Source organism: Oncorhynchus masou, chromosome 5, assembly GCF_036934945.1.
Source record: "Oncorhynchus masou masou isolate Uvic2021 chromosome 5, UVic_Omas_1.1, whole genome shotgun sequence".
Classification (NCBI taxonomy): Eukaryota; Metazoa; Chordata; class Actinopteri; order Salmoniformes; family Salmonidae; genus Oncorhynchus; species Oncorhynchus masou.
The window spans coordinates 67,012,746-67,028,892 of NC_088216.1; the positions used below are offsets into that span (position 1 = coordinate 67,012,746).

General features: G+C 46.5%; 1 protein-coding gene across 2 annotated transcripts in view; it reads right to left on the reverse strand.

Moving 5' to 3' along the window:
* The window catches only part of LOC135540124 (calcium-dependent secretion activator 1-like), a 164,616-nt gene that overhangs the window by 58,734 nt on the left and 89,735 nt on the right, over positions 1-16,147 (reverse strand). For both annotated transcript variants that reach the window (XM_064966523.1, XM_064966525.1), the window contains exons 12-13: positions 1,841-1,977; positions 1,551-1,738 (exon numbers count right to left, since the gene is read on the reverse strand). In XM_064966523.1, the coding sequence (XP_064822595.1) occupies positions 1,551-1,738; positions 1,841-1,977 (325 nt within the window). The remainder of the gene's footprint in view (positions 1-1,550; positions 1,739-1,840; positions 1,978-16,147) is intronic.

The following is a 16,147-nucleotide window of genomic DNA, read 5'->3' on the forward strand; positions in this document are numbered from 1 at the left end:
TCTCTCTCCATCCTTCTTTCCCTCTCCCTCTATTCCTGAACCTCTCTCTCTTTTCCTCTCATTTTCCCCTCTCGCTCTCCACCCCCACTCCCTTCCTCCTGTCTTGGAGCTACTCCCGTCTCCCTGTCTAGCCTGATCATAACAGGACTCAAACAGACAGCCCACCTCAGCTCGATCACTGTCTGTTACAGGATGGGGGAGGGGTGGAGGGAGGGGTAGATTGGGTAGGAGGAGTGTCAGATTGGGGCAGACTGGTAGACTGACAGACAGCTGCCCATGACCTTCGCCCCTCAACACTGTAGTGACACTCGCTTGTTTATGTTGACTAGAGATCAAGCCATTATTATGACATACAAAAGTCTGGGCAGATGTACACAAACACACAAGTACAAACAAGCTTACATATGTATGCAAGTACACATGCAAACACAGACATTTTATTATTTAAAAAACTCATTTGCAATACTATTATTTGCAATACTCATTAATTATTTCAATATTTCAAATACAGTATTTAATCTTGTTAAAAACAAACACTCATGTGTCACAAAGGTCGAATGGGAGTCACAGTGGATCTATAAGTGAGGAGGAATACACATTCACATGTTCGTCAGAACTTCCTATTTTCTAGTTGTGATGTCAGAAAAACAACTTTGTCTTGTTCAAAACTGCATTTGTTGTCATCTTTTGGTTGAAAAGGTCAAAGTCAGTGGTGAAACGTCACAACCCGGCCTACAACATTTAATCAGAGTTCCCACTTGTAATTTCGACTTGGCGGGTCATTCAAGTAAACTTTCTAGACGGAACTAGGAATTTCCGATAACTCCAATAGCATGTGAAAGTGGGAGAAGCACCACAGACTCTTACCTTCGGGGACTTGGAGTACTTTTCCCCCCCTAAACTCCATGATTTTGAGTTCCCTCTTGGAGGGGTTGGGGATCTCTGGGGTGGGGGGGTAAAGGTAGCTTTGAAGCTCTGCCTCAGTTACTGGCCAGTTTAGCAACTCAGACAGTCTCTGACTACAGGTTACATGAGGGAGAGGCAGGGGTGATGTTATGAGAGCAAGCAAGGAAAAACAGAGAAGAGAAAAGTAATGGCAAACAAAAATAATAGACAATGAGAAACAATTCATTGACAACAGAAGAACAGACAACTAAGAAAGAAGAACAATTTAATAATATACACAAATCCCTACTGAACACGAGAGACTTAAAATCATAAGTGACTGAAAAAAGTGATTTAAAAAATAATATTAGAGAAAGTAAGCTATGACTGATGCAACAAACAACAAGCATGGGATGTTGGGTGGAATACACACTGGGTCTTCTCTGAATGAAATTGATTCTTCGTAGAAGGTTGGTGATAGGGTGGCTTCTCTGAACAGGGATTCTTGGTTTGCTTTCATAAGCATAACATGACATTCATACACATAACACGCATAACATTTATGACACACACAAAGACAGAGAGAGACAGAGAGAAAGAAAGAAAGAAAGAAAGAAAGGAGGGGAGATAGCATAGAAGGAGAGATGTACGTCAGTTTTCGGTACCTGTTGCCGTGGACGTGTGAGGCACAGAAAGCAAAGCTGTAGTGTAGCAGGGTGGGGTCAATCATAGCCCCGTTCTCCGCCCGCTCCAGCAGGTCGCCCAGGTAACACAGGTGTCTGTGACACCCCCGCACACCATTACGAGCACAGTACTCATCCATGACAAACACCTGGCCTGGACTGAGCCAACCCTGCAAAATTGACAAAGGAGGGGTTCAATGATAGAATGACTTATATGGGATCACATCCCAAAGTAAAAGAATGAGGTAACCACTAGACTTAACTTTCCTCACCAAACAGGAGTAAGAGTCATTGAGCCTGTGGTCCAAGGTGAGGCACTGGACCATCTCAAATAGGAAAGAGTGGTCGAAACTACAGGGGTTGGCTGAGATGAACTCATCCATGCCGTGTTTCTGTGCCCGGTCCGCGTCTGTGTCCGTCCACCCCAGAGAGAGAGAGAGAGACAGCCAGCACACATGGAGGGAGAAATAGGATCCAGAGAAGAGTTAGATATATCAGAGGATGTGAATTGCTGAAGAAGTGAGAGGGTGAGAGAGCGTCACTCAAGCAGTGGGAGGGCCCTATTCTATCAAAACCATTAAGCAGGTTTACATGAGACACAAATACTGTATATACACAGTACCAGTCAAAAGTTTAGACCCACCTACTCATTCAAGGGTTTTTCTTTATTTTTACTATTTTCTGCATTATAGAATTATAGTGAAGACATCAAAACTAAGACATAACACATATGGACAAAAATGTGAAACAAATATATTTTATATTTGAGATTCTTCAAAGTAGCCACCCTTTGCCTTGATGACAGCTTTGCACACTCTTGGCATTCTCTCAACCAGCTTCATGAGGAATGCTTATCCAACAGTCTTGAAGGAATTCCCTCATATGCTGAGCACTTGTTGGCTGCTTTTCGTTCACTCTGCAGTGAAGCACATCCCAAACCATCTCAATTGGGTTGAGGTTGGGTGATTGTGGAAGCCAAGTCATCTGATGCAGCACTTCATCACTTTCCTTGGTCAAATAGCCCTGACACAGTCTGGAGGTGTGTTTTGGGTCATTGTCCTGTTGAAAAACAAATGATAGTCCCACTAAGCCCAAACCAGATCGGATGGTGTATCGCTGCAAAATGCTGTGGTAGCCATGCTGCTTAAGTGTGCCTATAATTATAATTAAATCACAGACAGTGTCAGCAGCAAAGCACCCCCATACCATCACGTTCTCCTCCCTGCGTCACAATGAGAACCACACATGTGGTGATCATCTGTTCACCTACTCTGTGCCTCACAAAGACAGTGCAGTTGGAACCAAAAATCTCACATTTGGACTCATCAGACCAAAGGACAGATTTCCACCGATCTAATGACTATTGCTCATGTTTCTTGGCCCAAGCAAGTCTCTTCTTCTTATTGGTGTCCTTTAGTAGTGGTTGCTTTGCAGAAATTCAACCATGAAGACCTGATTCACACATTCTCCTCTGAACAGTTGATGTTGAGATGTGTCTATTACTTGAACTCTGTGAAGCATTTATTTTGGCTGCAATCGGAGGTGCAGTTAAATCTAATGAACTTATCCTCTGCAGCAGAGGTAACTCTGGGTCTTGCTTTCCTGTGGCAGTCCTCATGAGAGCCAGTTTCATCCAATCAAATCAAATTGTATTAGTCACATGCGCCTAATACAACAGGTGTAGACCTTACAGTGAAATGCTTACTTACGAGCCCCTAACCGACAGTGCAGTTTAAAAAAATATGGGTAAGAATAAGAGATACAAGTAACAAGTAATTAAAAAGGAGCAGTATAACATATATATACAGGGGGGTGCCGGTACAGAGTCAGTGTGTGGGGAGCACCAGTTAGTTGAGGTAGTATGTACATGTAGGTAGAGTTAATTAAAGTGACTATGCATAAATGACAACAGCGAGTGGCAGTGGTGTGGAGAGGGGAGGGGGACGAGGGCAATGTGAATAGTATGGGTAGCCATTTGACGAGATGTTCATCAGTCTTATGGCTTGGGGGTAGAAGCTGTTTAGAAGCCACTTGGACCTAGACTTGGCACACAGGTACTGTTTGCCATGTGGTAGCAGAGAGAACAGTCTATGACTAGGGTGGCTGGAGTCTTTGACAATTTTTAGGGCCTTCCTCTGACACAGCCTGGTATAGAGGTCCTGGATGGCAGGAAGCTTGGCCCCAGTGATGTACTGGGCCATTCGCAATACCCTCTGTAGTACTTTGCGGTCGGAGGCCGAGCAGTTGCCATACAAGGCAGTGATGCAACCAGTCAGGATGCTCTTTCGATGGTGCAGCTGTAGAACCTTTTGAGGATCTGAGGAACCATGCCAAATCTTTTCAGTCTCCCGAATAGGTTTGATCGTGCCCTTTTCACAACTGTTATGGTGTGCTTGGACCATGTTAGTTTGTTGGTGATGTGGACACCCAAAAAATTGAAGCTCTCAACCTGCTCCACTGCAGCCCTGGCGATGAGAATGGGGGCCTGCTCGGTCATCTTTTTCCTGTAGTCCACAATCATCTCCTTTGTCTTGATCATGTTGAGGAAGAGGTTGTTGTCCTGGCACCACATGGCCAGGTCTCTGACCTCCTCCCTATAGGCTGTCTCATTATTGTCGGTGATCAGGCCTGACCACTGTTGTGTTATAGGCAAATTTAATGATGGTGTTGGGGTCGTGCCTGGCTGTGCAGTCATGAGTGAACAGGGAGTACAGGAGGGGGCTGAGCACGCATCCCTGAGGGACCCCTGTGTTGAGGATCAGTGTGGCAGATGTGTTGTTACATACCCTTACCAACTGTGGCGGTGTTTGGTCCCAGGGTCCTTAGCTTATTGATGAGCTTTGAGGGCACGATGGTGTTGAACGTTGAGCTGTAGTCAATGAATAGTATTTTCACATATGTGTTCCTTTTGTCCAGGTGGCAAAGGGCAGTGTGGAGTGCAATAGAGACTGCATCATCTGTGGATCTGTTGTGGCAGTATGCAAATTGGAGTGGGTCTAGGGTTTCTGGTTTCGACCAGCCTTTCAAAGCACTTCACAGCTACAGATGTGAGTGCTACGGGTCGATAGTCATTTAGGCAGGTTACCTTAGTGTTCTTGGGCACAGGCACTATGGGGGTCTGCTTAAAACATGTTGGTATTACAGACTCAGACATGGAGAGGTTGAAAATGTCTGTGAAGACACTTGCTAGTTGGTCAGTGTTTGCTCGCAGTACACATTCTGGTAATCCTTCTGGCCCTATGGCCTTGTGAATGTTGACCTGTCTAAAGGTCTTACTCTCATCGGGTGCGGAGAGTGTGATCACACAGTCTTCCGGTACAGCTTGTGCTCTCATGCGTGTTTCAGTGTTATTTGCCTCGAAGCGAGCATAGAAGCAGTTCAGCTCGTCCGGTAGGCTTGTGTCACTGGGCAGCTCTTGGCTGTGCTTCTCTTTATAGTCTGTAATGGTTTGCAGGCCCTGCTACATCTGATGAGCGGCAGAATCGGTGTAGTATGACTCGATCTTAGTCCTGTATTGACGCTTTGCCTGTTTCATGGTTCGTCAGAGGGTATAATGGGATTTCTTATACGTTTCCGGGTTAAAGTCCCACTCCTTGAAAGCGGCAGCTCTAGCCTTTAGCTCTGTGTGGATGCTGCCTGTAATCCATGGTTTCTGGTTGGGGTATGTACGTACGGCCACTGTGGGGACGATGTCATCAATGCACTTATTGATGAAGCTAATGACAGATGTGGTGTACTCCTCAATGCCATTGGAGGAATCCAGGAACATATTCCACTGTGCTAGTAAAACAGTCCTGTAGCTTAGCATCTGCTTCATCCGATCACTTTTTTATTGATCTAGTCACTGGTGCTTCCTGCTTTCAATTTTGCTTGTAAGCAGGAATCAGGAGGCTAGTCAGATTTGCCAAATGGAGGGTGAGGGATAGCATTGTATGCATGTCTGCGTGTGGAGTATAGGTGGTCCAGAGTTCTTTTCCCTCTGGTTGCACATTTAACATGTTGAAAGAGATGAGGTAAAATGGATTTAAGTTTCCCTGCAATAAAGTCCCCGGCTACTAGGAGCGCTGCCTCTGGGTGAGTGTTTTCTTATTTGCTTATGGCGGAATCCAGCTTATTAAATGCTATCTTAGTGCCAGCCTCTGACTGTGGTGGTATGTAAACTGCTAAAAAGAATATCAATGAGAACTCTCCCGGTAGGTAATGTGGTCTGCAGCTTATCATGAGAAACTCAATCATCAGGTGAACAATAGCTCGAGAGTTTCTAAGATATTGTGCACCAGCTGTTGTTTACAAAAATACATAGACCGCCTCCCCTGTCTTACCAGACGCTGCTGTTCTATCCTGCCGGTACATCATATAACCAGCCAGCTGTATGTTGATATTGTCGTCGTTCTGCCAATACTCTGTGAAGCATAAGATGCTACAGTTTTTAATGTCCCGTTGCTAGTTTCCCAATAACTCGTCCATTTTATTGTCCAAAAATTGCATGTTTGCGAGCAGAATTGAGGGGAGTGGGGGTTTATTAGATCGCCTCCTACTCGTCAGAAGGATGCCCACCCTCCGGCCTTTCTTTCTCCTCTTCACGCAGATCACTGGGGTCGGGGCCTGTTCCCGAGGGAGCCGTATCTCCTCCGCCTCGGGCTCGTCAGAGTCATGAAAGAAGAAAAAGGATTCTGCTAGTCCGTGGTGAGTAATCCCAATCCTGATGTCTAGAAGTTATTTTCGGTCATAATAGACGGTAGTGACAACATTATGTACAGAAATAAGTTAAAAACAACGCAGATAAACAAGCAAAAAAAACACAACCGGTTGGGGGCATGTAAAATGTCTGCCTTCTGTTCCTGCGCCATTCTTGTCATGTCTTGTTATGTCTGTTCCTGTCCTTTCTCTTCATTCTCTCTCTCTGCTGGTCTTTTTAGGTTACCTTCTCTGTCTCTCATCCTTCAGCTGTTCTACATTTCCCCTAACTAGCTCATTCTCTCTTTCCCCACCTGTTCTCTCTTCCCCCTCTGATTAGGTCTCTATTTCTTTCTCTGTTCCTGCTACTTTCAGTGTCTGATTCTTGTTTGTGTTTTTTGATGCCAGAAGCAAGCTGTCGTCTCGTTTGCTTCCACCTTGTCCTGTCCTGTCGGAGTCTGCCTGGCAGGAGCATCCTGCACTATACTAACGTTCTTTTTGTTCCGCTGACAACGTTGGAAGAGGATTTATGCCATTCCTGTATTTTCATTAAAGAACTCTGTTTTCTGTTAAAACCGCTTTTGGGTCTTCACTCAAGTTCATAACAGAAGAATCAGACCAAGAATGGACCCAGCGGCTCCGGACCCTTTTCACTCCGCCGTCGAGATCCAGGGAGCGATGCTAGGCAGACACGAGGAGGAATTGTCTGCTGCTCAACATGCCGTTGAGACCCTGGCCGTCCAAGTCTCCGACCTCACAAGACAGGTTCACCAACTCCACCTCGATCCACCGCCCACTTCCAGGGTTTCCAGTCTCCGGAGCCCAGGATCAACAACCCGCCGTGTTACTCTGGGGAGCCCACTGAGTGCCGCTCATTCCTCACTCAGTGTGATGTGGTGTTCTCAGCCCAACACTTACTCCAGGAGCGCAGCCCGCATCGCCTCATTTCTCTCCTTACCGGACGGGCGCGTGAGTGGGGCACGGCAGTCTGGGAGGCGAGGCTGAGTGTATTAACCAGTATCAGGACTTTAAGGAGGAGATGATACGGGTTTTTGACCGTTCTGTTTTTGGCGAGGAGGCTTCCAGGGCCCTGTCTTCCCTATGTCAGGGGAATAGATCTGGATTATTCTATTGAGTTTCGCACTCTTGCCTCCAGTGACTGGAACGAGCCGGCTTTGCTCGCTCGTTTTCTGGAGGGTCTCCACGGAGGTTAAGGATGAGATCCTCTCCCGGGAGGTTCCTTCCAGTCTGTCCTTAATAGCTCTCGCTATTCGCATAGAGCGACGGTTTGATCTTCGTCGCCGAGCTCGTGGAAAGGAGCTCACGTTCTCCGTTGCTCCCCTCTCCACATCACTGCCACCTGCCGCATCACTGCCACCCTCCTCCGCCGGCTCGGATGCTGAGCCTATGCAGCTGGGGGGTATTCGCATCTCGGCCAAGGAGAGGGAACGGAGAATCACCAATCGCCTCTGTCTCTACTGCGGCTCCGCTGGTCATTTTGTCACCTCATGTCCAGTAAAAGCCAGAGCTCATCAGTAAGAGGAGGGCTACTGGTGAGCGCTACTACTCAGGCCTCTCCTTCTGGATCACGCACTACCTTTCCGGTCCATCTCCGCTGGCCCGGTTCATCTGCTTCCTGCAGTGCCTTGATAGACTCTGGGGCGGAGGGCTGTTTTATGGACGAGACCTGGGCTCGGGAACATGACATTCCTCTCAGACAGTTAGGGGAGCCCAGGGCCTTGTTCGCTTTAGATGGTAGTTCTCTCCCCAAGATTCAGCGTGAGACGCTGCCTTTAACCCTCACTGTCTCTGGTAATCATAGCGAAACCATTTCTTTTTTAATTTTTCGTTCACCTTTTACACCTGTTGTTTTGGGTCATCCCTGGCTAGTGCGCCATAACCCTTCTATTAATTGGTCTAGTAATACTATCCTATCCTGGAATGTTTCTTGTCATGTAACCTGTTTAATGTCTGCTATCCCTCCTGTTTCCTCTGTCTCTTCTTCACAGGAGGAGCCTGGCGATCAGGGGTGCCGGAGGAGTATCACGATCTGCGCAGCAGTCGTTCTTCTCTCCCTCCACACCGGTGTATGACTGTAGTATTGATCTCCTTCCGGGAACTACTCCCCCCGGGGTAGATTATACTCTCTGTCGGCTCCCGAACGTAAGGCTCTCGAGGATTATTTGTCGGTTTCGCTCGACGCCGGTACCATAGTCTCCTCCTCCTGCTGGAGCGGGGGTTTTTTTTGTTCAGAAGAAGGACGGGTCCCTGCGCCCATGCGTGGATTATCGAGGGCTGAATGACATAACAGTTAAGAATCAATCCGCTTCCTCTTATGTCTTCAGCCTTCGAGATCCTGCAGGGAGCCAGGTTTTTCACCAAATTGGACCTTCGTAACTACCATCTCGTGCGCATCAGGGAGGGGGACGAGTGGAAGACGGCGTTTAACACTCCGTTAGGGCACTTTGAATACCGGGTTCTTCCTTTCGGCCTCGTTAACGCTCCAGCTGTCTTTCAGGCACTAGTTAACGACGTCCTGAACATGCTGAACATACATGGACGATATCCTGATTTTTTCACCGTCTCTCTCGATTCATGTTCAGCACGTGCGACGCGTCCTCCAGCGCCTTTTGGAGAACTGTCTTTATGTGAAGGCTGAGAAGTGCACTTTTCATGCCGCCTCTGTCCCTTTTCTCGGTTCCGTTATTTCCGCTGAGGGCATTAAGATGGATCCCGCTAAGGTCCAGGCTGTCATTGATTGGCCCGTTCCTAAGTCACGCGCCGAGCTGCAGCGCTTTCTGGGCTTCGCTAATTTCTACCGTCTGTAATTTCGGTCAGGTGGCAGCTCCTCTCACAGCCCTTACTTCTGTTAAGACGTGCTTTAAGTGGTCCGTTTCCGCCCAGGAGCTTTTGATCTTCTTAAGAATCGTTTTACATCCGCACCTATTCTTGTTACACCTGACATCTCTAGACAGTTTTTTGTTGAGGTTGACGCGTCAGAGGTGGGCGTGGGAGCCATTCTTTCTCAGCGCTCTCTCTCTGACGGCAAGGTCCATCCTTGCGCGTTTTTCTCTCATCGCTTATCGCCGTCAGAACGTAACTATGATGTTGGTAATCGCAACTGCTCGCCATCCGCTAGCCCTAGGCGAATGGCGACAGTGGTTGGAGGGGGCGACCGTTCCTTTTGTCGTTTGGACTGACCATAGGAACCTTGAGTACATCCGTTCAGCCAAACGACTTAATGCGCGTCAGGCTCGTTGGGCTCTGTTTTTCGCTCGTTTCGAGTTTGTTATTTCTTATCGTCCGGGCTCAAAAACACCAAACCTGATGCTTTATCTCGTCTCTTCAGTTCTTCTGAGGTCTCCACCGACCATGGGATTCTCCCTGAGGGGCGTGTTGTCGGGTTGACTGTCTGGGGAATTGAGAGGCAGGTATCGCTGTCGCCGCGAGCTTGTCCTAGGAACCTTCTGTTCGTTCCCGTTCCTACTTCCGGCCGTTCTTCAGTGGGCCCACTCTGCCAAGTTAGCCGGCCACCCCGGCGTTCGGGGTACGCTCGCTTCCATTCGCCAGCGTTTCTGGTGGCCCACTCGGGAACGTGACGCGCGTCGATTTGTCGCCGCTTGTTCGGTCTGCGCGCAGACTAAATCTGGGAACTCTCCTCCTGCCGGCCGTCTCAGACCGCTTCCCATTCCCTCTCGACCGTGGTCTCACATCGCTTTAGATTTTATCACCGGACTGCCTTCATCAGCGGGGAAGACAGTTATTCTTACGGTTGTCGATAGATTCTCTAAGGCGGCTCATTTCATTCCTCTCGATAAGCTCCCTTCTGCTAAGGAGACGGCTCAGATCATTATCGAGAATGTTTTCCGAATTCATGGCCTTCCGTCTGACGTCGTTTCCGACAGAGGTCCGCAGTTCACGTCTCAATTTTGGAGGGAGTTTTGCCGTTTGATTGGGGCTTCCGTCAGTCTCTCGTCCGGCTTCCATCCCCAGTCTAACGGTCAAGCCGAACGGGCCAATCAGACTGTTGGTCGCATTTTACGCAGTCTTTCTTTCGTAACCCTGCGTCTTGGTCAGAACAGCTCCCCTGGGCAGAGTACGCCCACAACTCGCTTCCCTGTCTGCTACCGGTCTATCCCCTTTTCAGTGTAGCCTCGGGTACCAGCCTCCGCTGTTCTCATCTCAGCTCGCCGAGTCCTGCGTCCCCTCCGCTCAGGCTTTTGTCCAGCGTTGCGAGCGCACCTGGAAGGGGGTCAGGTCGGCACTTTGCCGTAATAGGGCGCAGACTGTGAGGGCCGCTAATAAGCGTAGGACCAAGAGTCCTAGATATTGTTGCGGTCAGAGAGTATGGCTCTCCACTCAGAACCTTCCCCTTAAGACAGCTTCTCGCAAGTTGGCCCCGCGGTTCATTGGTCCGTAGTGCGAATATCTTCGTCGCGTTCACCCGGTCTTCCATGTCTCCTGTGTTAAGCCCGTTCTTCATCCTTGTCGAGGGCGCAATCTACAGGGTTCGTAAGATTTTGGACATGCGCCCTCGGGCCGTGGTCATCAGTACCTAGTGGATTGGGAGGGGTACGGTCCTGAGGAGAGGAGTTGGGTCCTCTCGGGACGTGCTGGACCGTTCGCTGATCGATGATTTCCTCCGTTGCCGCCAGGTTTCCTCCTCGAGTGCGCCAGGAGGCGCTCGGTGAGTGGGGGTACTGTCATGTCTTGTTATGTCTGTTCCTGTCCTTTCTCTTCATTCTCTCTCTCTGCTGGTCTTTTTAGGTTACCTTCTCTGTCTCTCATCCTTCAGCTGTTCTACATTTCCCCTGCTCATTCTCTCTTTCCCCACCTGTTCTCTCTTCCCCCTCTGATTAATTTCTTTCTCTGTTCCTGCTACTTTCAGTGTCTGATTCTTGTTTGTGTTTTTTGATGCCAGAAGCAAGCTGTCGTCTCGTTTGCTTCCACCTTGTCCTGTCCTGTCGGAGTCTGCCTGGCAGGAGCATCCTGCACTATACTAACGTTCTTTTTGTTCCGCTGACAACGTTGGAAGAGGATTTATGCCATTCCTGTATTTTCATTAAAGAACTCTGTTTTCTGTTAAAACCGCTTTTGGGTCTTCACTCAAGTTCATAACAATTCTGCCATAATAGCACTTTTCAAAGTTCTTGAAATTTTCCGGAATTGACTGACCTTCATGTCTTAAAGTAATGATTGACTGTCATTTCTCTTTGCTCATTTGAGCTGTTCTTGCCATAACATAGACTTGGTCTTTTACCAATTAGTGCTATCTTCTGTATACCACCCCTACCTTGTCACAACACAACTGACAGGCTCAAACGCATTAAGAAGGAAAGAAATTCCACAAATTAACTTTTAACAAGGCACACCTGTTAATTGAAATGCATTCAAGGTGACTACCTCATTGAGCTGGTTGAAAGAATGCTAAAAGTGTACAAATCTGTCATCAAGGCAAAGGGTGGCTACTTTGAAGAATCTCAAATACAAAATATATTTGGATTTGTTTAGCACTTTTTGGGTTAATACATGATTCCATATGTGTTATTTTATAGTTTTATATAAAATATAATATAGTAAAAATAAAGAAAAACTCTTGAATGAGTAGGTGTGTCCAAACTGTTGACTGGTACTGTATATATATATATATTCTTTTTTTTACATGTCTTTTTAACTGTACACATCAATGGCTTATGGGTGAAACAATACAGACACTCACAGGCCAATAATAATGTTGAATGTGTTATTAACCTGCACACCTGGTTAGCGGTTCATATTGACTAGGGCTCTGGTACAGTACGCTTTTTCTGGGGATGGGTGTTCTGGTCAATGGAAAGACTAACTGTCAACTAGCAAGTGGAAGGAGCTCTGGGCCAGAGGAGTGGATGTGAGTAGGAGTAGATGCAAGTTGCAGCATAACCAATGCAGACGGATCATTCCTGTGGTCATGCATGACTGGTTCTGTTCTGGTTCAGGGTTTCTTCTGCATAGAAAACCCTTGGGCGGGCTACCTAAGTTATTCGGCCACCTATGTCAAAACATTAAGAAAAATAATCAAATGGAAGGAAAAACGAAGGAAAAACGTAAGAAGGAAAGACATTTTCAGTGCAAACTTAAACGACTAAAACCAAAATATAATGTACGTAGAAAAGATAAATGGACTTATATATTTTTTTATAAGAACATCTTTGAGAACCAACAATCACCTAAAAAAAAGCTAGATAGTCAGGGAGAATAAAAAAAATGTAAAAAATGATGCAGGAGTATTTTTGTCATGGCAAAGTGCTCGCATTGATTTTATTATGTTTGAATCACTCAGACAGCATAAGCCACGGAAAAATGTGTCGAATTGCAAAAACGATGCTTTAAAACTGCACATTCTTTCTCCATCTCATTGCAAAATATGTACAATTGCAGGAAATTAGCTTTAAAACTGATTTTGGCCATGCCCACACCACACCCGCCAACTAAACCCCATTTTGATCCAGAAAAAACCCTTCTGTCAATCTCACTATTACAACGTTGGTCCAGTTTCCCTTGATAAAGGCTAAAGTTAATGTCTGTGGGGTCTCTCTCTCTCTCTACATAACAGTGTATGTTCTCCCAGCAATTCTCAAGTCCCTTATGTGATCCTTCAACCTGAGCATATATAAACTCTCTGAAAGCAGCCTTTCTGATTGCATCCTCACATGATTGAGTGCAACCTCAGAGGAGCGCTAGCTAGACCCCCCTCTTCTCAGCTCAGCTCGTGGGCACATGACCCCTGGGGTCTCCCTAATTAAATGCCCCCCTGTGCCAGTAAAACAGGGCCTGGGACAGAGGAACCCCCTGACCATGCACCCCTTTGTTCAGAGAGGGGGGATAAATAAATTTGACAACACATTTTCACTTTACTTCCCAGTGAGTGGGCTGAGGCATTACATCAGGGTCTGGCTAGAATTGGAAGGCTGCCTGTCAACCCTTGCTCCGGCCATCTACCTCTATTTTTATTCTAATGGCCCATTTTAGCCAGGGCTTAGGGGACTGCTCTGCAGGCCACAGGTCTGCAAGTCACAGCTATTCTAAGCAGCAGTCTGGATAAATAGCCTATGCAGCTGCCCCTCCCGAGACGAGGCTTTGCATGTCAATAAAGAGACAACACCACTTATTGAGCGTTAACAACAGTTTGAACATAGTGAAACAAATTAGTTTTCGCCGCAACGTGGATACACACACAATCTTATTTTGACACTTAAAATGTGTTCAGACACACTGATATAGAAAAATGTATAAAATGTTTTGGGATGTTTTTCTGAAATTCTAAATCACACTAAAGCTGAATGTGACATACACATAAAATCATGAAGAATAAATTACTTTGACTATTGAATATCAAACTCAGAGAATATAAGAATACAGTATTACTTTTGTTTTCTCCCATTGACCTCAACCTCACTGTTGAGTGAAACCCAATGTGGCGCCCTGCCAGCTGTCAATCACCCAGGGAACAAAGACTGTGCTGTTATGATGCTTATGATCCCCAACTCCCAAATCCAAAAGGTGACTTTGTGTCCTTCTCTGTGACTGGTGGCCTGTCACGTCTATTTGACATTCCAGCGGTGGAGTGGACATGGGGGCACTGGACAGTAACAGACAATGACACTAGTCACCCCGTCTGTCTAGGCAGGGGAAGGACAGACATGACAATGATTGATGGATGCTACTCATTTATAGATCCCTGCACTCACTAAGAGAGTTGAGAGCAGAACATTTGGGGCTATTTAGTACATGACTTGTTTTTTTAAGGATTGACCACCATCAAACACCCCCCCCCCTCCCACAACATGGACATCCACAGTCCAGCCCTCACTGAGAGCAGAGTGAAGGGTACATGGTGATAACTGGATCTGGTTTAGTGCTGACCTGGAACTAAAGACACAAACCAACACTTTGGTTCTCCCTTTCTCAATCAGTCTATCCATCCTAAACATTTCAGTTCAATGAACAGTGATGGTTGAATATCTTATTACACTCATCTAATTTTTCTATACAGGTTCATGTTTTTACATATTTGAACATTTGCAAATTGACAATATTTTATATTCCCATGCACTGTATGATTCATAGAGAACTTCTTGGAGCAATACCACTATTAGTGTGTTGATGGAGAGGAGTAGTACATTCCTGGGGGAAATCTCAATACCCAACAACACTACGATCTGTCTCAGTCTTAACAACAGGAAACAGAAAACAGTCTCAGTTGTCAGCAATAATTGGAATAACTTGGTAAATTGGGATAACCCTGGTAAATGTTCTTGTCAGGCATCCAAAGAAAAAAATGGCCAACAGATATGTACATTGTAAAAGTGGTAGTAAAGTTAGAGCAAGTTTTAATCCAAGGTCTGTCTGTAAGTAGTGGAGAAGACTGGAGTAGCACATGACAGAGGGAATTGCATGACAACAAGAACTACTTGTTAGCATTCAGAATACTCCAGGTACATATTTACCAGCTCATATTTAGTAGCAAGAAGAACTAAAGAGAGAAAGGCAGAAATGGAGCAACTCAGCAAAAAAAGAAACTTTTTCAGGATCCTGTCTTCAAATATAATTTCTAAAAATACAAATAACTTCACAGATCTTCATTGTAAAGGGTTTAAACACTGTTTCCCATGCTTGTTAAATGAACCATAAACAATTAATGAACACGCACCTGTGGAACGGTCGTTAAGACACTAAAAGCTTACTGACGGTAAGCAATTAAGGTCACAGTTATGAAAACTTAGGACACTAAGAGGGCTTTCTACTGACTCTGAACAACACCAAAAGAAAGATGCCCAGGGGCCCTGCTCATCTGTGTGAATGTGCCTTAGGCATGCTGCAAGGATGCATGAGGACTGTAGATGTGGCCAGGGCAATAAATTGCAATGTCAGTACTGTGAGAAGCATAAGATAGCGCTACAAGGAGACAGGACGGACAGCTGATCATCCTCGCAGTGGCAGACCACGTGTAACAACACCTGCACAGGATTGGTACATCCAAACATCATACCTGCGGAACAGATACAGGTTGGCAACAACAACTGCCCGAGTTACACCAGGAACGCACAATCCCTCCATCAGTGCTCAGATTGTCCGCAATAGGCTGAGAGAGGCTGCACTGAGGGCTTGTGGGCCTGTTGTATGGCAGGTCCTCACCAGACATCACCGGAAACAACGTCTCCTATGGGCACAAACCCACCAGTGCTGGACCAAACAGGACTGACAAAAAGTGCTCTTCACTGACGAGTCGCAGTTTTGTCTCACCATGTGTGATGGTCGGATTTGCGTTTATCGTTGAAGGAATGAGCGTTACACCAAGGTCTGTACTCTGGGGCAGGATCGGTTTGGAGGTGGAGGGTCCGTCATGATCTGGGGCAGTGTGTCAAAGCATCATCGGACTGAGCTTGTTGTCATTGGAGGCAATCTCAACGCTGTGCGTTACAGGGAAGATATCCTGTACCCTTCCTGCAGGCTCATCCTGACATGACACTCCAGCGGGGCAATGCCACCAGCCATACTGCTAGTTCTATGCGTGATTTCCTGCAAAACAGGAATGTCAGTGTTCTGCTATGACCAGCGAAGAGCCCGGATCTCAATTGAGCATGTTAACGACCTGTTGGATTGGAGGGTGAGGGCTAGGGCCATTCCCCCCAGAAATGTCCGGGAACTTGCAGGTGGCTTGGTGGAATAGTGGGGTAACATCTCACAGCAAGAACTGGCAAATCTGGTGCAGTCATTGAGGAGGAGATGCACTGCAGTACTTAATGCAGCTGGTGGCCACATCAGATACTGACTGTTACTTTTGATTTGTACCCCCCCCTTTGTTCAATGACACATTATTCCATTTATGTTAGTCATATGTCTGTGGAACTTATTCAGTTTGT